The 23,745-nt window shown below is 42.5% G+C and overlaps 1 protein-coding gene across 1 annotated transcript in view; it reads left to right on the top strand.

Moving 5' to 3' along the window:
* sec63 (SEC63 homolog, protein translocation regulator) overlaps nt 1-22,670 on the top strand; it is a 141,356-nt gene extending 118,686 nt beyond the window's left edge. Inside the window, exons 15-21 of the mRNA XM_072499956.1 lie at nt 420-485; nt 3,283-3,471; nt 6,782-6,928; nt 14,500-14,601; nt 16,638-16,736; nt 17,343-17,447; nt 21,153-22,670. Coding sequence (XP_072356057.1) covers nt 420-485; nt 3,283-3,471; nt 6,782-6,928; nt 14,500-14,601; nt 16,638-16,736; nt 17,343-17,447; nt 21,153-21,290 — 846 coding nt within the window. The 3' untranslated portion in view covers nt 21,291-22,670. The remainder of the gene's footprint in view (nt 1-419; nt 486-3,282; nt 3,472-6,781; nt 6,929-14,499; nt 14,602-16,637; nt 16,737-17,342; nt 17,448-21,152) is intronic.
* The last annotated feature ends 1,075 nt before the right edge of the window (nt 22,671-23,745 follow it).

The following is a 23,745-nucleotide window of genomic DNA, read 5'->3' as shown; positions in this document are numbered from 1 at the left end:
TTCTCTTTTTATTGTGGCCAACATTTATCGTTCAACCAATGGCAGCAAAACAGAACAGTTAATTATTGCTTCTTTGTGCCACCGTGCTGACTGCAGCTTCGCTGATGCGCTCCAAAATAATTCGCTGCAAAGTGCGGTGGGACATCCTGAGAATGTAAGGAGGTAACCATATCATCGTTTACAAGAGCAAAATACACGTTTGTCCACTTCCCATAGCCTTCACCATAGCACCTGAGCCTGCAAACACTTACATTTTTAAAAAAGTTGAACAGTCTTCAATCTTAACTTCCAAAAGTACTCATGATGCCCAAATTATCCATTAAAATAAGTGAGCTGTGGATTCAAAAATTTACTTCACATTGGATGGAACAGATCAATACTTTTATTTATTTAAATGCTTGAACTTTTCTTTCCCGAAGGCCATCTTTGAAAAAGAACAAGAACAAAGTGCCTGTATAAACGAAGACCAGGAAACTGATGACATAGTAAGTTTAAACGGTAAACTAAATTTCTAGCCAATCGCACCCATGTGAAAATTGTACCTATAATAGTTTGAAGTATTTTTTTAAAAATTCACTATACCCCACATTCTCCTTGACGTTTAACTTTTCCTATTCTTGTAGACCTCATGAGACGGTTTATAGACTTCTATGTCAATATAACGGTTAAGTTAGAATTTAAATGCCCTGTTTCCTGCATTCACCCACGGAGCAGGCAGTGGTATTTATGAAGCACTTTATTGCTCTCCACCTTTTGCTTTTTTTTCTTGAATTTTTTCTGGTACTCTTTCCTCAAACAATATGAAATAAAAACAAAATGCTCGGAAAACTCAACATGTCTGCCAGCATTCGTGGCGAGAGCCAAAGTCAATACTTTGAGTCTAATGACGTGAGAAAGTTTTTGTTGGTTTTTTTGTAGCTTCCCAATGTAACCTTTACATTTATGCCATTGCAGTTTGTTTTAATTTCAGATTTCACTTGTTCTGCCTATTGGTTCATGGGATACCTTTAGGGAAGAAAATCTGCTGTCTGGCTCACGTGTGACTCCAGATCCACAGCAATGTGGTTTCCTCTTAAATGTCCTCTGAAATGGCAAAACAAGCCACTCCGTTCAAGAGCCATTAGGGATGGGCAATAAATGTTGGCCAGTGATGCCTACATTCAATGAAAGAAAAATTGGGAGCAATAGATTTATAGATCTGTTCAGATCGTTAAACGGGCCAATTTGATTCTAAACTTATTGTGTTCAAATTTGCCTCCCCAAAGAGTGTCAGGTAATGCCCATCTCCAACAATAGAGGATCTAACCATTGCCCCATGACATTCAATGGCATTACAATCGCTGAATTCCCCCATTATCAATATCCTAGGGTTCCCATTGACTGGAAAGGGACCTGGACTCGCCATATAAATATTGTGGCTACCAGAGCAGCTCAAAAGTTTGGAATCCTATAGGAGAGTAACTCACCAGACTCCCCAAAGCATGTCCACCGTCTACAAGGCACAAGTCAGGAGTGTAATGGCATACTCCCCATGGATGAATGCAGCCTGGATGAATGCAGCTCCAACAACACTGGAAGCTTGACACCATCCAGGACAAAGAAGCCCGCTTTATTGGCAACGCTTCCACAAACATTCACCCCCTCCACCACCGATGAACAGTGGCAGCTGTATGTGACATCTGCAAGAATCACTGCAGGAACTCGCCACTGTTCCTTCGGCAGCACTTTACAAAACAATGACCCCTACCATCTAGAAGGACAAGAGCAGCAGCGGATACCTGGGATCACCACTACCTGGAGGTCCCCTCCCAAGTCACTCACCATTCTGACATGGAAATATATTGCTGTTCCTTCACTGTCACTGGGTCATAATCCTGGACTTCCCGCCCTAGCAGCACAGTGGGCGTACCTACACCTCTGGGACTGCAGCGGTCCATCACCACCTTCTGAAGGGCAACTAGGGATGGGCAATAAATGTTGGCCGAGCCAGCGATGCCTGCAACCCGTAAATGGACAAAAAAAACTAATCTGCTGATTGTGTTGACTGATGATTTAAGCCAGAATGATGAGGAAGATTCTTTGAGATGAGAGACATTCTGAGGCACGCTGTGTATTTATATTTGATCATCATGTCAAGAGTTCTCTCTTCCCCATCCTCGTCCATTTAGTTTGAAGTCACTGGTACAGAAGTACTAATCCAGCGCAGCTGTGTTCATTTTTAGAGCTTTCTGACATTGAGCCAAAAAGACCAACATGGGCTCCACGCAGTTCAGAAAATGCCAGGGAAATTAATGTCAGATTGTCTTAAATTATGCACTCATTTGACATTTTGAGACAAAATTTATAAATTGTTAGTGTATAAATGGACTTGTTCTCTTCACATTTTTTCAAGTTTGGGGATTTCAGTACACTGGCACAGGTATGAAGATTTACTGTTTTGCAGTTTGAGTAAAATTGCCAGATTGTGCAGAAATATAAGCAGGGCTAGCAATAACTAGGAAGTGATTTGAGACTGCTGTGTGTTATTCTACTTAAAACTGTTATAGCTAGTGGAGAGATGAGTATCAACTCTGGGATCTGTGAAACTCTTAAAGTCCCTCGAAGATCCAGAATTCGTACAAAGTATCAGTGACACGGAAGAAGCTTTGAATGAAATTTCCACTTTATATGGAAAACTTTATAATCAATAGTATACACTATATACTTATAAGACCCACCCCACGTATAGGAGCTAATTCCAGTTTGGTCATTCCGCTGAACAAATTCTTCCACACTTTGTTTTGCAAAAATATATTAAAAGAACATTACAGAACATTTCAAAACTGTCATTATAGAAAATTTCTACATGGATATGTCGCACTTACACATTCAATGTAAGATTGATATAACATACCATAAAAAGGAAAAATGCTGCCTGTCTTCTCTTTCCCTCCTTGTGATTTGATTCTACTGTTGTCAAATTTATTTTAAACATAAATGTTTTTAAAAATGTAACTTTTGTCTGTGAACAAGTTTGTACCCTATTGGTTTTTGATAAGACGCAACTTATGACGATTAGGGAATATTAAGTTGACTAAAGAATAATTTGCAGAAAAGAAAACCATAAGGTTTAAGTTTTGTGCCTATGGATGATGATTAATTCTTCAATATTCTAGTGGTTGTTTAATTTAATTTTAGGTTACCCAGCGCCTTGTACTACAAATTTCCCTGTTAATATTTTTAATGTGCCCAATACACTGATGATTGAGATGATTTATTACCACTTCATTTTCTTTTATACAGCAAGGAACTGGTGTTGCAAAAAGCAAAAAGAAAGCCTGGCAGAAGAATAAACCTGCCAAAAAACCTGCTAAATCCAAGAAAAAGAAACAAGCCAAAAAGAAAGGAGCAACACAGCAGCAGCAGCTAGTAGAGCAACAAAAGCAGAAACAGAAGCATAGTCAAGCCAACGGCTCAGTCGTGGCGGGAAATGTATGACGTTGTTATTACTTCATTAAGATATGTGAACTGTTTGAGAATTTGTTAACGGGGTTGAAGCTTGTATGCACACAAATAGATAAGAGCACCGCTCCAAGGGGCATCTGGGTTTCGGTTGTGCTTTTAGGCAGATATTGGTGTACAAATGCATTTGGCTGTAGCCTTGAATCAGGGTGTGGCTACAACATGACGGGTGTTTAACAGAAAGCCAAGTCTACTTTCATCATTGTAATTATCTCCTCGCACTAATAAGCCTGGAACTTGAGTCATAATCAATGCTGGGGAGCAGGATTGCAAATGCAGTTTGCAGAGCTGTAGGGGAAGATTGTTTGGTACAATGTGAACAGACAAAGTGTTCAGTTCCTTTTATGTTATCAGTAGTTGGGAATAGAAGCAGGAAATCAAAGAATGCAGAGGTATTCTATACAAGAAAATTGTTAACATTCTGCAAAAATGGTGCAGTGATTATTTAACGTACAGAATTTTTATGGTTACGGGTTAGCGAAGTGAAAAGGTACATTAATAAATGGGCTAAATTTTGTGTAGAAATGTGCTTGCCTGGAACATTGAATCAAGGTGTAGGTACAACATGATTGAATAGAAATATGTATAATTTAGTACCAGCAGAACACAATAGAACCACCTCTAGAAAATGACTTTGGGTTAATTACCCGTTCTCTTCTGAGCATATCTGCTAAAGATTGATTAATATTTAGACCAAGATTATTGGAATTATTATTCCACAGCCCTTACTAACGTGGCCCTCAGATGATCCATTGGATCTTATTTGCTAGTTTGCCTTGTTTGAATTTTGAGAGCTTAGAGCTTAGGTTAGGAAAGAACTGCTCTTGGGGTTCAATCTACCAATGAAGCAACAGCACAAGGCACAAAACTCAGATTTGTTAGTACTGGCTACTTGAGATGTGCACAAATTAACGGAAGCGTGGATTTGAGCTGCATATATGGGCCTTGATCTATGAAGACACATATTTTGGACACTTACTTTAGCTTATGCACTTTGATTTTTGAGTTGTTGATGTTGAGCTCTCTTTTTAGATCAAATGTAAGAACTGTGATCATCTGAACTTCTAGGCTGAGTTATTGCCAAGGCACACCAGATTTTAGTGACCAGAAGCGTGCAAAATGCAGGTTTTGTTCCGCTTACGGTTTGACTCCAGTGAACTCCCTCTACCTGACTTTGAGAATGTGGATTTCAGAGCTGCACTGTTTTCTAATGCAGAGAGCATTTTTACACCTATTGTAGTGCATCCATTCCAATCACTATGCAAATGATCATTTTCACTTTATTGCTTTAAAACATCTCTGCTTTTCATACATTTCTGTATAGGTGAATCGCAATATTCTTATTCAGTGTGAATTATAACTTTGTGTTAACTTTCCTCTGAGCTGTGCAGGGAATATGTGGGGGATTAAGGGCAGTTCCATTAAGATGTGTGGTGGCGCAGTAATTTTAAAGGAACCACATAGTGCACAAAACGGTCCACACACAGTAAAGGGAAATTACAGGGCACAATGTTAAAGATGCTGCTAATGTGCTTTTAATGCCGAATATTTTTAACCAAAGATATGCAGCACCAAAAAACCTAGGGTATTACCGAGTACTGTGTGCATTCCAACATGACTTCAACCAATTAAACTGTTTTTCAAAAGTACAGTGGCAATTGCCATGGGTTGGATTTGACACCATGTTGAGGGACACTTGATTCTGAACACACTGTAGCCTGTTGCTGGGTTTTGCTGGCCTTTCGCATAAACAATGGTCCGTGTCAGTCTAAAAGTTACCAAAGCATCCCACCAAACTATTAAATGCCATAAATGCCACTTCCACTGAACTGTGTATGCGAATGCATTTGGAGTGGAGCGGGAAGTTGAGAAATCTCCTCCAATGGGTTTTGAATGTGAAACAACGAACCCTCTGACTCAATATATTATGTGCTGACTGTTATAATGATTTGATTGTGTAGATTGTAAACTTGTCGATGTCCTGGATGATGTAGCAATCATTATTATTATTTTTTTAAACTGATCATCTAACCTGAGCAGAGTCCTGAAGTAGCTTTCACCAGCCCCAAGGAAATCTTTATTAATTATAGGTTTGTTTCTTCCAATGTTGAAATCAGCTGCTTTAGTCCATGTTCTGTCTAGGATCATGTGTGTTTAGCAAGATGTGTGTTTAGCAGAAAGTCCTCTAGATGGCAGGATTGCACTCTGGTGTTTCTAACTGAAGTATATAGCAAGCAACTGGAGGTTCACCGCCCCATTGGCATCATCAAATAAGATGAAATATTCATTTGATTGCCATCAATGTTCAACTCTCATCCAGTTACCACCCTTCTGAAATCTGCATTTTCTTCTGCGTCCTTGATTCAAAACGATTTCTATTATTTCCAATAATAATCGTTGAAGTCATGCAAAATAATTTTGAAATATTTTGATGGTGAAGTTGCATTACATTGCTAATTAGTTTTTTAAAAAGAAAATTTATCGGCTGGGACTAAATTTACAACATCAATAGAGTAATCACACACAACTTTTATACCTATTCTTTCTTTTGTGTTTATTAACAAAATCTTTACCTCCTGCACACTGTAAATTTAATAAAAAGTATAGATGACTGGACCTGACTTCTACCCGGACTGGCCTGATCTGAAATTCATCTCCTGGTTGTTTAGATAGTACTAAGAAATATTAGCAAAGCAAAGGAGGTGAATGGAGCAAACCAGATGAAGGCTCTTTTCACAATCCTACGTTGTTCTTGAAGTAAACATGAACACAGTTCTCAAAATGAGAGCTCTTTTCACAACCGGGCTATTGACAACATGCCAACTGCTTTGACCTGACTGGAAAGGGCCTTGGGTAAATGTACAGAACTCTTTTTTTTTTTTTTTTAACACTTTCTCTGAAATTTTATCGTTCAAAAAATAAATATGTAACCAAAACAGGAAATATGAACAGCATTATTTAAGATTGAAGAAAAAAACACATCATACGGTGGCAGTTATGTTGTCACATATACGGGTGAAAAGAGAAGGGTGAAAGATCTAGATGTTTGTTTTACTGCGCTGGGGACAGGAAAGGCAACTGGTAAATTCATTGCCGTTATTGAAGAACTATTTAACAACTTTCCCCTGTAGCTTTTAAATCAGCGTAAGCTCTTAAGTCTTGCTTTCTTTTACAGTTTCCAGATCTAGGTCTCAAGTCCATCATCACAAGAAATGTCAGCACAAATATGCAATTTTTTGTGATGCAGATCGATATTTTTAAAAGATATTTTTAAATCTAGGATCCAGCAAACCGGGACGAGGATGAGGATGAATTATCAGATAAAGGGAGTGATTCTGAGGAAGAGACAACCAACAAAGATTCCCAAAGTGAGAAGGATGATGATAGTGACAAAGAAACAGAGCATGAAGAGAAGGACGATGAAGCAGTGAGTGAATTTTGACAGCAGTAAAACTAGCAAATCATAATTTGATAAGATTCAACAAAATGTGAGAACTAAATCAGTCATTGGCCCTTCGTCTTATTCAATAATGGTTTGCACTGGCACACGTGCAGCTGTACAAGCTTTGTGACCTCCTACTTGCATGCATCATTGATTTGTGGCCTAAAAATAGTAGGGTGAATTACTCAAACGCAAACTTCTATTTGCATATATTTCTGAAATAGAAAAACTTCCCAAGGTGCTACACAGAAGTATAATAAATAAACAAGCAAACCTCACTGAACCAAAAATGGTGCTAAAATGGATAAATTAGGAAGGCAGGGATTTTTGAAACTTAATTTGTTTTCCCTTGAGTTTCGAAAATTTGGGGTTTTTATTCATTCATGGGATGTGGGTATCGCTGGCAAGTTTAGTGTGTATAGTCCATTGCTAATTGTCCTTGAGAATAACTATTTTTAAAAAATAATAAATTTAGTGCCAATTCATTTTTTCCAATTAAGGGGCAATTTAGCATGGCCAATCCACCTACCCTGCACATCTTTGGGTTGTGGGAGCGAAACCCACACAACACGGGGAGAATGTGCAAATTCCACTCGGACAGCGACCCAGAGCCGGGATCGAACCTGGGACCTCGGCACCATGAGGCAGCAGTGCTACCCACTACGCCACCGTGCTGCCCTGAGAATAATAATCTTTATTGTCACAACACTGCAAGAAGTCTTACAACACCAGGTAAAGTCCAACTGGTTTGTTTGGTATCACTAGCTTTCGGAGTGCAGCTCCTTCCTCAGGTGAGTCCCCTGATGAAGGAGCTGCGTTCCGAAAGCTAGTGATTCCAAACAAACCTGTTGGACTTTAACCTTGTGTTGTAAGACTTCTTACTGTGCCCACCCCAGTCCAACACCGGCATCTCCACATCATGGCTACATTAACACTGCAATGAAGTTACCATGAAAAACCCCTAGTCGCCACATTCTGGCGCCTGATCGGGTACACGGTGGGAGAATTCAGAATGTCCAAATTATCTTAACAGCATGTCTTTCAGGACTTGTGGGAGGAAACCGGAGCTGCTGGAGGAAACCCACGCAGACACGGGGAGAAGGTGCAGACGCCGCACAGACAGTGACCCAAGCCGGGAATCGAACCTGGGACCCTGTCGCTGTGAATCAACAGTGCTAACCACTGTGCTACCGTGCCACCCATGGTGGTAGTTAGCTGCTCCCTTGACCCATTCCAGCTCATTGCTGAATCCCACTATCAACATCCAGGGGGTTATTTGCCATTGACCAGAAACCGGATTCGACCAGGAATTCTGTGGCTAGAAGAACAGGTCAGAGGCTGGAAGCTCTGCAGTATATAACTCAGCTCCTGACTTACCAAAGCAGTGCAGCTCCAACAACACTCCAGAAGCTCAACATCATCCAGGACAAAGCAGCCCACTTGATTTACATATCGTCCACCACACTCACTCCACTTCCTCCATCAGTGATGTACAGTGGCAGCTGTGTGCACCATGTACCCCATCTTGAACTGCAGCAACTAAACAAATCATTCCAACATCTCTGCCACCTAGTACAAGGGAAGCTGATGCATGGGAACACCACCACCTGCACGTTCCCTTCCAAGTCTCTCTCCAACTGGACTTGCAGTATATTGCTATTCCTTCACTGTTGCTGGGCTAAAATCCTCAAAGTCCCTCTCTGATCGCACTTTGCGTGTTCCTACACTACATGGACTGCAGTGGTTCAGGAAGGCAATTCACCGCTACCTTCTGAAGGGCAATATTAGGATGAGCAATAAATGTTGGCCTAGTCAGCGATGTCAACATTCCATGCACGACTACGTTTATAAAAAAAAAGTATTAATGTAGATTACTAGAAGCCGTATCGTTTACAAGTATAAACTTGCCTGTAACTTGATTATTGTTTGATTATGGATGAAAAGCAAACTACTCTCACCGTGTGTTGGCTCCGATTCTAAGCAGCTATGTTCAAGACCAGCTTTTCGTAGCCATTTGTTTTAAAATCCTTTTTGTTTGTTTTTATTGTCAACAATCACTTCGAGAGTAAAAAGTTCCAACGTTTTCATCGAAATGATTGGCAGCTCTGAACTTGCTCCATGCGAGTCCCATTTCAGAGATCAAACGGAAATGTGGGGGAGATACGTTAACTTTTCATTTGGACTGATGGTTAGCTGGAGTCAAGGCATTATTTTTTTGGGGGGAGAATGTTTTATTTAAGCTCCAGCAGAAATTGATGCAGCATTTAACTTGAATATTCTAAAGGCAATTTGAACCCTTCCCTGCCAAAGAAATCTGAATTTCTAATTGTCCAAACTAAATGACCTTTTACGATGCATTCACATTGCGTAAAACAGCTTTTCATTAATGCCAAACTGCGTAAATAGGATCTATAGACAAACCGAGGATGTCACTTTCCGGGAGTGTCCTTTTTACTTCCAGTTCAAGTCCTGACAGTGAAATTATATTATCCTTCCACTGTGACTACAGAATCATGGAACTATTTCAAATTGCTCTAAAACAAGAGAGGAAGGGAAATTGGTGCATTTTGATGCTGCTGAGTTAAGTGTTGCCATTTTTGGTTTCAAAGCTTTTAGTTGTGAAATGCAATCTTAATGAGTAAGAAATCATGGACCAGCTCCGGTCTCAGGCTCCACTTACCTTCCCCCTGCCTGCTCCTCGGCACTGACTGCTTCTCTCCCGCACTCGCCAGGAGCAGCAAACATGGTGGGGAACCAGCCTGTGATTGGAGGAAGCACCTCCTTTCAGAATTTTGTCACTTCCACTTTTACTTTCCTGAATTGTGATCACTGGTCTGTCGTCCGGACAGAAACCCTTGGTGGGCTGCATTGAAGCCCAGGGGCTGTATGTTGGATGACCCTGGTAGAGATGCTTTCAGGAGGCAACTAGACATGTTTATGGAGTCAGATTGCAATTTCAGTGAGAAGTAAGGTAAATGGGATAATGCTCAAACATGATATTCTGGCTGGGCCTGATGGTCATTTCCTGATTCTAACCTTGTACTAATCCTTGGTCAAAGAGTGCCAGTGTTTCCTGATGACTTGATTATTGGGTTTCGATTGAACAGGATATACAGTTGGACCCAAAAGGCCTTGGTTGGAAAAGGATGAATCGATCAATGCACAACCTGTTGGGCAGTGCTTGTGATATGGATAACGACAGGATGAGTGACCGCTTTAAAAAAAAAATGTATTTTATTACAAACATGTATCAAAACCGGTTACAGTGAACAAACACCCAGGGCAACATACAATCAACTACAGAGCCTGGGCCGATTTTTCCTCTTTCTCTCTTTTCTCTCCCCCCCCCCCCTGACGAACAGACCCTCAAACACAGTCACAAACACCCCCCACCTTTCCTCAAACCCATGGGGCAGCACGGTAGCATTGTGGATAGCAATATTGCTTCACAGCTCCAGGGTCCCAGGTTCGATTCCCGGTTTGGGTCACTGTCTGTGCGGAGCCTGCACATTCTCCCCGTGTGTGCGTGGGTTTCCTCCGGGTGCTCCGGTTTCCTCCCACAGTCAAAAGATGTGCAGGTTAGGTGGATTGGCCATGCTAAATTGCCCTTAGTGTCCAAAATTGCCCTTAATGTTGGGTGGGGCTACTGGGTTATGGGGTTAGGGTGGAGGTGTGGACCTTGGGTAAGGTGCTCTTTCCAAGAGCCGGTGCAGACTCGATGGGCTGAATGGCCTCCTTCTGCACTGTAAATTCTATGATAATCTATCTATGATAATCTATCTATGATAATCTATGAAACCCCCCTGAAGAGCCCCTTAACTCATACTTTATCTTCTCTAATCGCAGGAAGTCATACAGGTCACCCAACCAAGCTGCTACCCCCAGTGGTGAGGCTGTGGAATGCCCTACCTGCAACAGTAGTGAACTCGCCAACATTGAGGGCATTTAAAAGTTTATTGGATAAGCATATGGATGATAATGACATAGTGTAGGTTAGATGGCTTTTGTTTCGGTGCAACATCGTGGGCCGAAGGGCCTGTACTGCGCTGTATTGTTCTATGTTCTATGTGGTGATGTCGACCGCCACTCGAGCAAAATTCTCCGCCATGCAATCAGAGAGGCCAAGACATCCGCCTTCCTCCTCTCCATGAGCCCCTGCTCCTCCGAGAGCCCAAATATCACCACTAAAGGGTCCGGGTCCTCCACCTCCTCCACTATCGCGAACACTCCCGCCGAGAATCTTCCCAATTTTTCACAACCCCAAAACATGTGCCTGTGATTCGCTGGTCCCCGCCCACCCCTCTTACACTCGTCTGCTACCACTGAAAGAACCCACTCATTCTTGCCCGAATCATAAGCACCCTATGCACCACCTTAAACTGTATCAGGCTCATCCTTGTACATGAGGTCCTGTTTGCCCTACGCAGTGCCTCCCTCCATACTTCACAATTGATCTGCCCTCCCAACTCGGCTTCCCATTTCTCCTTGATCTTCACCACCTGCTCACCTCCCTGCTCTCCCAGCCACTTGTATATATCCCCAATTCTTCCCTCCCTTTCCACATCCGGGAGCAGCAGTCGCTCCAGCAGGTGTATCCCGGCAACCTAGGGAACCTCCTCCAGACCTTTCGCGCAAAGTCCCTAACCTTCAGATACCTGAACTCACTCCTCCAGACTGGCGAGCCCTTCCTCCAAATACAGATCCCTCACCTTGACCAGCCCCACTTCTCTCCACCGCCTGTGTACACTATCCACCCCCCACCGGCTCAAACTCATGATTCTCGCACAGCGGCGTTAGCACCAACATCCCTTCCACCCTAAAATGCCGCCTCCAACTGATTCCATATCTTCACTGTGGACAGTGGGCTCCTTGAATACCTACTAGCAGCCATTGGCAACACTGCCGTCATCTTATAGAACATAGAACAATACAGCGCAGTACAGGCCCTTCGGCCCACGATGTTGCACCGAAACAAAAGCCATCTAACCTACACTATGCTATTATCATCCATATGTTTATCCAATAAACTTTTAAATGCCCTCAATGTTGGCGAGTTCACTACTGTAGCAGGTAGGGCATTCCACGGCCTCACTACTCTTTGCGTAAAGAACCTACCTCTGACCTCTGTCCTATATCTATTACCCCTCAGTTTAAAGTTATGTCCCCTCGTGCCAGCCATATCCATCCGCGGGAGAAGGCTCTCACTGTCCACCCTATCCAACCCCCTGATCATTTTGTATGCCTCTATTAAGTCTCCTCTTAACCTTCTTCTCTCCAACGAAAACAACCTCAAGTCCATCAGCCTTTCCTCATAAGATTTTCCCTCCATACCAGGCAACATCCTGGTAAATCTCCTCTGCACCCGCTCTCATCTTAGGATGAGAGACCACTGTAGTGTTTCCTGTGGCTAAAAATCCTTTTATCACTCGGTGTCTAGAGATGGTAGAAAGTTATTGTACTAGAACTGTGCACCGTTAATTCTTTGGTAGAAAGTTATTGTACTAGAACTGTACACCTGTTGATTATTTTCGAAGAGGAGAAACATTGCACAAAACCCACAATTCACTTGAATATATTGAATTTTTTTGCTCATTGATGTCCAAGCACACTCTTGTGCCAATCAAGCAAATAAAGCAGCCTCCTTGATCAACACCACATCCACCACCTCCAACATCCACTCCCTCCAACATCCACTCCCTCCACCACCAACGCACGGAAGCAGCAGTGTCTGCCATCTATAAGATGCACTGAAGCAATTCTTAGACAGCACCTTCCAAACCTTCAACCTCTACCACCTAGAAGGACAAGGGCAGCCGATACACGGGAGCACCACCACCTGCAAGTTCCCCTCCAAATCACACAACAAGAGCCGGTGCAGACTCGATGGGCCGAATGGCCTCCTTCTGCACTGTAAATTCTATGATAATCTATGAACATCCCGACTTGGAAATATATCGCTGTTCCTTCACTGCTGGGCCAAAGTCCTGGAACTCCGTCTAATAGTGTGATGGGTGTGCCTACACCACATGGACTGCAGTGGTTCAAGAAGGCAGCCTATCACCACCTTCTGAAGGGCAATTAGGATGGGCAATAAATGCTGTTGTTGCCAATGATGCCCACCTTCAAATCGCACTAGTCGGCCATCACAACTTGATGACCCCAGGTAAAACGTCCCACGTTGTTTCACAGAGGGTTAAGCCATTTCGGAGTTACTAGGCCAGATGATCAAAATCTTTGTTAAAGAGGTAGATTTTAAGGAGAGTCGCGGAGGAGAGAAGTGAGGTTTAAGAATGGTATTCCGAGTTTGGGGCCTGGACAACTGAAGGACGAAAAATTTAAAATCAAGATGTTGCTTGATCAGGATAGGTCAATGAGCAGAGGGGTAAAAGGGGAATGGGACTTGGTGCGTATTAAGACAGCAGCAGAATTTTGAATGACCACAAAGTTTACGGAAGATAGAATATAGACTGTGGAAGGCCAGCCAGGAGTGCGTTGGGGTCATCAAGTCTAGAGGACATTATTGCTAACTAATTTTAGCTTCCTGTCCCCCGACACCAAGTTTTGATTTTTTTTTTTGTCCTTTCTCCCTATACCTAGCCCCCTTCCCCTCCGAACCATCATTCAAATTCATCAGACTGCAGTCTCTTGTGCTTTCTATCCCCTTCTCCCGACAATTGACTATTCTCCACCTTTTCTTTTTTAATAAATTGAGTTCTCAATTTTTTTTTCCCAATTAAGAGGCAATTTAGTGTGGCCAATCCACCAATCCTCCACGTCTTTTTGGTTTATGGGGGTGAGAACCACTTAGACATGGGGAGAATGTTCAAACTCCTAATGGACAGTGACCCGGGTCGAGACCAAATCCAGTTCCTTGGCGCCGTGAGACCACATTCTCCGCCTTCTCTTAATGTCTTCCTTAATTTCCACCTCATGAACTTTGACCATTAAAGGATCTGCAGAAAGTGGTTATGAATAGGAATTCACACCCTACTTGGTGAGCATTACCTTGGATGAAGGCAAACTTCATCTTTGCTTTTTAGAGGTGCTAATGATCAAGATTGAAATGAATACCAGCAAGTGTTTATAGCAGAATGATGTTTCCTGTCTATTTCATGTGAGTGCATTTTAGTTAATTTTTTGAAGTCTTTAATGAATAGATTATCAAAGGACTTGCCTCCAAGTCTATTAAAGTACCTTCAGTGTCCTTACTCCAAATCACCTGCCAAGTCAACATACTAGCACAGCACAAGGGAGCACCAACTAGCTGCTCCTGAGAGGTGGAATTAAATTTTGAGTTCTCCTGACTCGTTGAATTTCTAATCTCAGTTGTTGGAAAACTGAATGGATGCACATCTCAATTTGCGGCCTTGTGTTCCATGGCTCATATGAAGTTGAAAGGCTAGCTCATTATCATTCATATTTTCAACTGCTAAGAAACCCGAGAGAGGAAAAGTGAGAGTTTACAGAATTGAATGATCGGAATTATGTATAAAATTCTACATGTTTTCATATTGTAGGTGAAAATTATGATTTCTAATGCATTTCTTTTCAAATAGGAATGGGAAGCACTACAGCAAAGTATCCAAAGAAGAGAGCGGGCCCTACTAGAAACCAAATCGAAGATTACCCACCCAGTTCATACTCTATACTTTCCTGAGGTTCGTGCAAAGTCAGCATTGATCTGTATTGTGTATACGGTTCGAATGATTCGATTCAATGCCGTGATCTGACTCTACCATTTGAATACATGCATTGATTGAGGTTCTGTTTTCATACTGCTAACAACCTGCACAGATGGATTCTTAAGTATATATTTTTTGTGTGCATATATCAGATGCATGCAGACAACACTCAGCAAGAACAGCAGAATCAATAATTTGTGGTGTTTTTAATAGTTATTACAGTGCAGAAGTCGCTGAAAGTAAGCACGCAGGTACAACAGGCAGTAAAGGCAAATGGTCAGGCAGTAAAGGCAAATGGTATGTTGGCCTTCATAGCGGGAGGATTCGAGTATAGGAATTGGCATGTTTTACTGCAATTGTACAGGGCATTGGTGAGGCCACACCTCTATTTGTGTAGTTGTGGTCTCCTTATCTGAGGAAGGATGTTCTTGCTATGGAGGGAGTGCAGCGAAGGTTTACCAGGCTGATTCCTGGGATGGCGGGACTGTCCTATGAGGAGAGACTAAGTCAGGATTATATTCATTGGGGTTTAGAAGAATGAGAGCAGATCTCATAGAAGCTTATATAATTCTAACAGGATTAGACAGGGTAAATTCTGAAAGAATGTTCCCGATGGTGGGGGGAGTCCAGAACTAGGGGTCGTAGTTTGAGGACAAGGGGTAAACGTTTTAGGACTGAGGTGAGCAGAAAATGTGTGCAATTCGCAGAGGTGTGTAAAAATAATAATAGGGTAATTTATATTGGGTGATTTCAACTTTCCCAACATTCATTGGGATAGTCATTGTTTTAAGGGCTTAGATGGAGTGGAATATATTACAGGAGAACCTTTTAGCTCAATATTTAGATGACGCAGTGCTGGACCTAATTCTAGGGAATGAAGTCGGACAGGTGGTTAAGGTGTTGAGGGGGAGCATTTTGGTGATAGCGTCCACAACATGGTACAATTTTTAAGTTTGTTATGGACAAAGAAATGGGCAAGTTGCAAAAAAAAAAAAAAAAGGTTTTGGATTGGGGGAGTGCTGATTTTAGTAAATTAAGGCACATGCTCAAAAATTTCAATCAAATTTGTTAGGCATGACCTCCCTCTGACAAAGCCATGCTGACTATCCCTGATCAAACCTTGCCTCTCCAAATGGAGATAGATTCTCTCCTTCCAAATTTTCTCCAATACTTTCCCTACCAGTGACTGAGGCTCATTGGCTTGGTTTATCTCTACAACCTTTTTTAAATAGTGGGACCACATTAGCTATTCTCCAGTCCTCTGGCAGTTCCCCTGTGGCCATCGAGGAATTAAAAGTTTGGGTCAGAGCCCCTGCAATCTCCTCCCTCTCGTTCCTTGGCATCCTGAGACACAATTCATCCGGACCTGGAAATATGTCCACTTTTAAACCTGCCAACACTTCCAGTACCTGTCACTCCCTGTATCAGTTTGCACGAGGACCTCGCAGTCTCTCTTCTTTCTCTCTCTCTCTTTCTTTCCCCCCCCCCCCCCCCCCCCCCCCCCCCCCCAGTTCCATATCAGCCTCATTGTCTTGGGTGGAGACATGTGAAGAATTCATACAACACCCAACCAAAACATTGTAATTTCAGGTGACCATAGGCTGCTTTCCCCTTTTAATGGGAAAGTTGACTGGTGGTGATTTAACCTGAGGATCACCACACCTCGGGCAAGGGGCAAGATTGAGAATAACCTCAGCCAGTATGGGGATTGAACCCACACCGCTGGCCTCGCTTTGCATCACAAACTAGTTGTCCACCAACCCAGCTAAACTGGCCCCCAAAAGTGAATAGCAGAGAATGGTTCCAGCCCATCGGCCTCTGGGTTATGGGCCCAGCACGCTTCTGCTGCACTACTCTGAACACACACCTCTTATCATATTTCCCCACAACCTCCATTGCTCCAAGGAGGACATCAGCATTTCTGTTGCACTGACATTGCGAACCTGACGTTATACTGTGGATCCCAGTCGCCTAAGAAGTTGTGTATCACAGAAATCTTTTCTTTGTGACAGGAAAAACAAGAGTGGTGGTGGCTTTACATCGCAGACAGGAAAGAACATGCATTAATATCAATGCCATATCATGTATGTACTCTTCAAGAAGAAGAAGAGGTAAACAGTTTACTTTTTAAAAAAATGTCTATACTTCACAACAAGGTCAAATTCTGTGGGTGTCAATGCATTCCATTCTGTAATATTGATACCAGATTTATAGAGGCCAGTGTTCATTCTGCTATTGTCATACTTTGTGTTTTTAAAATGTACAGCTCAACACAAATTGCATGGTTGTAACATCTCAGTTCTGTTGGTTTACTTTAATTACATAACTGCATGTAGATGGAGTGTAGGAGGAACGAGAGGGGACAGTTTAGAGCATTGTGGATTTAGAAAAGCTCCGTTTAAACATTAAAATTTGACTGAAACTTTGGCTTTACTTTTAACCTTTAAGCTCAAGCACAGAAACAGAAACCTGTTTTCTGGAAAACATGTAATCTTTTGAGAACTTTGTAGGATCATTTATATCTACACAAAATAGATTTATTTCTTGAGCTGATTTTTTTAATGTTTGAGAAGTGTTAATTGGTTTCATTGAATTCAATGCTGTAGTATAATTAATTACTTTCATTGATTTTAATCATTGTGGTTGCTCAGTACTATACCTGGATTGGCTATGAAAGATGAAAATCGGCTTATGTCCTTGTCTCAATTTTCCTCCAGCTTGAATTGAAATTCTCTGCACCATATAAACCCGGCAATTATCAATACTCTGTGATCCTGAGGTCTGATTCTTACATGGGTTTAGATCTAATCCGACCTTTAAAGGTAAAATAAAAATGTTTTTGTTTCTGATTTTCTGTGGCTACCTGTCTGTGTTCCAATAGACAATTTCTGTATGGCTTCTATTTACCTAGTAGATTAATGCTCATCATAATTGAGCAGTCAGAGGATGAAATGCTCTGTGTAACCCAGGATTTGTCGTCTCTGATTTCTCATTGTATTTCAACAACCATAATTAATACAATGAGAAAAGGCTTCATTCCAGTAGATATATGACAAGTTTGTATCTTGATGCATCATTTTGTCACTGGCAATCGGCAGCAGTGAAAGCATGTGCTTCAATATAATTTGAATGAGTTGGTCATTCAGGTCCAGTTCCATCTTTTTGACTTGGGTGCACAAAGCAAGTTTAAAATGAGTGGCCAGAGCTGATGGATGGTGGTGATTTTATGGGTGGCACGGTAGCACAGTGGTTCGCACTGTTGCTGCACAGCACCAGGGTCCAAGGTTCAATACCCGGCTTGGGTCGCTGTGTGCAGAGTCTGCATGTTCTCCCCGTGTCTGCGTGGGTTTCCTCCGGGTGCTCCAGTTTCCTCCCACCAGTCCCGAAAGACGTGCTGTTAGGTGATTTAGATATTCTGAATTCTCCCTCTGTGTAACCGAACAGGCACCGGAGTGTGGCGACTAGGGGCTTTTCACAGTAACTTCATTGCAGTATTAATGTAAGTCTACTTCTGATAAAGGTTATCATTATTATTACTTGAGAGGTTAGATAGTAATAAAAAGGTGGCTATATTTTTGGTACCCTTTGAACCACTAGTTTTTGTTTCACTGTAGGCACATGGCTCACAAGAGTCATTGCGCCAAATTATTATTTTCTCCCAACGCTGCTGTTGGCAGCAATGAGTCTTTTATTGCCAACCTCCCTGTCTGATATGTTTGGGAGAGGGATGCCAGACTGCAGAAGGCACAACTACATCTCTCAACAGTGAACATGCCATGGCTTAGCTGGAAAAAAAGTCCACTTCTCACAACCAGTGGTACTGTATCAAAGAGTCGTGTCAGGGTGATTGAACCACCAATATTGCCATCTGATTAGCTGCACCCAGCAAAATGCTTCCATGGTACATCTGACTGATGACCATGGTTAATTGACTTCCTGGAGCCTGTGTTAGCAGAGAGGCCGAGTCATCTGCAGCTACCATGCAGTGACCATAACACAGAACGATTGCCTGGAAATTGGTTACATCTCCTTGCATCTTATAGTGCCGACTTGTGGGACCACCACTCTTGACAACCAGTTCTACAGCCAGCATAGAGGGTTGTGTCTTCCTGTACAACTTCAGGCATGAACATAACACAAGAAATGAAATAGATGCAGAGGTAGACCATATGGCCCCTTGAGTCTGCTCTGCCATTCCATGTGATCATGGATGATCTTCCACCTTTTCTGCTTGTTCCCCATGTCCCTTGATTTCCTGAGAGACCAGAAACCTATCCATCCCAGCCTTGATCATACTCAATGATGGAACATGTGCAACCTTCTTGGTTAGAGAACTACCAAGTATCACAACCGTCAGAAGAAATTTCACCTCCTTTCAGTCCCAGACCGCTTATCTTGAGTTTGTTCACCCACCTAATGGAAACAACAGGTGTCTATCTTGTCAAGGCCCTTCAGAATCTTGTCTGTTTCAAACCTTTCATTCTTTTAAATATGAGAGAATCTAGACTCCGTTCACAGCCTCTCCACGTTGATTCCTGCCTCATCTCTGGAACCAATCCTGTAAACCTTTGTTGAATGCTGAACCCCAGGGTCACTCAGCTCCTGACCTCATAATCTTGGTTCAAACATGGACAAAAGAGCTGAATTCCAGAGGTGAGAGTGACTGGCCTTGGGATCAAGGCAGCATCTGATAGAGTATGGCATCAAGAAGCCCTGGCAAAACTGGAGTCAATGGAAATCTGGGGAAACTCTCCACTGGCACAAAGGAAGATTGTTGTGGTTATTGGAGGTCGGTCATCTCGGTCCCGGGACGACATTACAGGAGTTCCTCAGCGTAGTGTCGTAGGCCCAACCATCTTCAGCTGCTTCATCAATGACCTTCCTCCCAACATAAGGTCAGATGTGGGGATGTTGACTGATGGTAGTAATGTTCATGACGACTCTAGCAGTGAAGCAGTCCATGTCCAAATGCAGCAAGACCTGGACAATTTCCAGGCTTGGGCTGACAAGTAGCAAGTAACCGTTGTGCTTCAAGTACCAGGTAATGACCATCTCCAATAAGAGAGAATCAAAGCCTTCCAAACCCATGACCACTACCATCTAGAAGGACAAGGGCAGCAATTACATAGGAACCATGGAAGTTCCCCTCCAAGTCACTCACTATCCTGATTTGGAAATATATTGCTCCTTCGCTGTCACTTGGTCAAAATCCTGGAAAACCCTCCCTAACAGCACTGTGGCTGTACCTACACCACATGGACTGCATCGGTTCAAGAAGACAACTCACCACCACCTACTCGAGGCCAATTAGGGATGGGCAAGAAATGCTGGTCTACTTCCCATAAAAAATATTTTTAAATGCATGCCACATAAATGTATCCTCCTTTAACTGTACACATTATTCCAGTTGTAATCTCACCAAAGGCATGTACAATTGTAGCAAGGCTTGTAAATTCCCTTGCAGTGAGGCTAACACTGTTAACTGAAGAACTAAGGATGAGCCATCAAAACTAAGTTGTAGAAACAGGAATTGTTGGAAATACTCAGAAGCTCTGACAGCATCTGGAGAGAACAGCAGGATTTGCTTTTCAGGTCAGTGACCTTTTGTCAGAAACTGAAAAGAATGTCGCCCAGGAGGACCATAGGCTCCTCTCCCTTTTTGAGATGGTGATTTCATCTGAGGGTCACCACACCTCGGGTGTGGGGCAAGGTTGAGAAGGTGGGGCCTTCATGAATAACCTCAGCCGGTACAGGATTTCCATGCTGTTGATGTGGCTCCATATCACAAACCAGCCGTCCAACCAGCTGATCTAACTGGCTCCCTTAGTCAGAAACTGGGTTGGTTAGTCTTGAGTGAGACAAAAAAAAAACTGCCTTTGGAGAATTGAAAGAGGCAGGATTTTAAAGATCTGGAGGAGAACGAGACAGTGATTCAGTCAGTACACTGCAGGAAAAAAGTTCAGATATTCAATCTGATAGAATTTAGTTCACTGCAATATACTTGACTTCACTTCTGACCTTCACCTGTGACACAGCACTGTTTGGCTGTCTCAAACAACAAAGTTAGACGGTTCCCATATTTCTCTCCATCCTCCTCCTGCATAAGCTGTAAAGGAAAACATGTTTTCAGTTGTTAAAATTTGTTGAGTACAATATGCTCTGTATTTCTTCCAGAGTGAGGTGATGAGGGTCCAGCAATTCATATATTCAGGAAGTTAATTAGTAATCGCAAAGCTGGAATTGAGACATTCCATCTACATTTTAGCTGGAATTTGTAATGTAACTTGCTGGGAGTTATTTTTTTAAAATTGGGAGTTACTTCATATCATTTGACTTGATGTTGGAGGGCGAGGATCAAAATAACTATTTAATTGTATTCCTCAAAGGAGGTGAAATTCTTTGAGACTTGAAATAATTTCAAATATGCTAAACCTCCTTTTTACTTCAAGGCTAAAATTACTCCTAGTTGAGAAATTACTTCTGTTTATCTGTAGTGCTTGCATGAATTTGTTCATCTTTTTATTCAGTTTGAAGTCCAAGAGGCCAAGCAAGTACCAGAAACTCATCCACAATGGGATATTCCAGAGACGGAAGAGGAGGAGGAGGATCAGGAAGACAGTGAGGGAATTGAGGATAGTGAAGAAGAGGAAGAAGATAATGATTAAAGCTATTGACAAGACTACTTTTTCAACAACCACCACAATGGGGAAAAATGTTGCACACAGTTCCAACAACTGCTATTCTGATTAACTTAACCATGTACAAGAGGAAAAAAAATGGGGGAAGAAAATGAGCATGGTTACCAGTCAGTGTCAGTAATTGGCTGTGCAGTTTTTGAAAATGTGATTGTGACATGTACTCTAAAGCACAGGGGTTCAGTTGTCTGATAGAACAACATGCCACCTTTTATGAGACTGCCCTTAATGCCGCTTAAACCATGTGTGAAAAATGGGGGAAATTATTGGTTTCTGAATCATTTGGTTTTTTTTCCCATTTCTTTCCCCCCCTCCCCCTCAAATTATGCATAGATTTTTCACTACGGAAAAAAAGCGCACCTCGGAGCCGAATTGTATCCTGTACTAAACTAATGCCTCTGGAAATGCATTGGGACCATGTTTTGAAGTTTTATTCAGTGTTCAGCACCGGGTCGGGATAAACTGATGGATGATTGACTTTATTGCAATGGTTAACCGATCTAAGGAGTTTGAGCTTTAGTTAATATGAATTAGCAAGAACTTTTTAATCAATAATAACTACCATTTAATTCATTGACTGGTCAAATTGGAGGGGAAAAAACTGTTGTACACATTTCTGCTACTTTTGTTTACATGAAATTATAAATGGGAAATATATCCGTCTATATTCTTTGTATTTAAAATAGTTGCAAATAAAATGGCAAACGTTTTTAAAATGTAAAATGTTATTTTGTAATTTTGTCCAGCAGCGATTGATCTACAATGGTGAGCTATCACGTACAGGCGAACTGTATACCATCCAGATGTGCAGAGAGGACTAATAAAATCAAGGAACCGCAATGCTAATAAACCTGTTTGAAATACTGTTCGAAACAGTTTTGCTTTCTGTGCATTTTGTGTACAATTTTTACAATGTTTCATTTGCAGTATTTCATAAGTGTTCAGAAGTTATAGAAGCAGAATTAGGCCATTCGGCCCATCAAGTCTGCTCTGCCATTCTATCATGGCTGATATGCTCATCTGTTTGTATTGATCCTAATTACCTTCATTGAAGCAACAGGATAAGAGTTGTACTGATTGGTCAAGAGATCCAAGCCTGTAAAACCTGTCATTGAATCAGCCAATCTTGGTGATGGTGGGGAAGAGAAGACATTTGTGTGTCAGTATATCTCATTGACCCTTTTATGATATCTTCAATTTTAGTCCTTTTCTTAACCTTTCTCTATGTTTATTTTCTGTTGGCAAATGAACAAGAGGGGAGATGAGAGGAATTTTTTTTTTTGTAAACATTTTATTGAGGTTTTTTTGGTTTTACAACAACAAAATAAACAATGTACATGAATCTATAAACATAGTGCAAAAGGTGTCTTCCTCAGTTACAGATCCCACCTTTATTAATCCCTTCTCTAAGCTAAACTAACCCCCCCCCCCCCCTCTGCTGACGATTAATTTTCTGCAAAGAAGTCGCCGAACGGTGGCCACCTCTGGGCGAACCCTAACATTGACCCTCTCAAGGCAAACTTGGTCTCCGGGTTTGGGGGCTTTGAGTCCCTTCAAGCTCGGAGTATCTGTCTCCGGACTACCAGGGAAGCAAAGGCCAGAACGTCTACCTCTCTCCTGGATTCCCGGATCTTCCGACATCCCAAAAATCGCCACCTCTGGACTCGGTGCCACCCTTGTTTTTAACACCGTGGACATGACATCTGCAAACCCCTGCCAAAATCCCCCAAGCTTCAGACATGTCCAGAACATGTGGACATGGTTCGCTGGCCACCCCGCACACTTTGCACACCCGTCTTCCACCCCAAAGAATCTGCTCATCCGGGCCACTGTCATGTGAGCCCGATGAACAACCTTGAATTGTGTCAGGCAGAGCCTGGCACATGTTGTGGACGTGTTGACTCTACTCAACGTGTCTGCCCATAAACCACCCTCTATCTCTCCTCTGACCCCATAACTTCCTTGTAAATGTCAGAGATGCTCCCTTCTCCTACTCACCCTCTGGAAACTACCCTACCCTGGAGCGGGAAGGTTGAAATCTGTCTACATAGGAAGGCCCGCACCTGCAGGTACCTGAATGTGTTTCCCCTCAGCAATCCAAACTTCTCCTCCAGCGCCCTCAAACTCTGAAAGCTCCCCTCTATAAACATATCCCCCATCCTCTCAATCCCTGCACTCTGCCATCTCCGGAACCCCCCCCCCCCATCCATACTTCCCGGGGTGAACCGGTGATTATTACAGATTGGAGACTGAACCGATGCACCATCTGCTCCCACATGCTTCCATTGCCCCCAGACTCTCAGGGCCGACACCATCACGGGGCTGGTGGAGTACTGTGCCGGCGGGAAAGGCAGAGGTGCGGTTATCACGCCCCCAAACTGGTGCCCTTGCATGAAGCTGACTCCATAAGCTCCCGTTCCGACCC

The sequence above is a fragment of the Scyliorhinus torazame genome, chromosome 4, assembly GCF_047496885.1.
Source record: "Scyliorhinus torazame isolate Kashiwa2021f chromosome 4, sScyTor2.1, whole genome shotgun sequence".
Taxonomy (NCBI): domain Eukaryota; kingdom Metazoa; phylum Chordata; class Chondrichthyes; order Carcharhiniformes; family Scyliorhinidae; genus Scyliorhinus; species Scyliorhinus torazame.
This window is presented reverse-complemented; position numbering and strand designations above follow the sequence as displayed.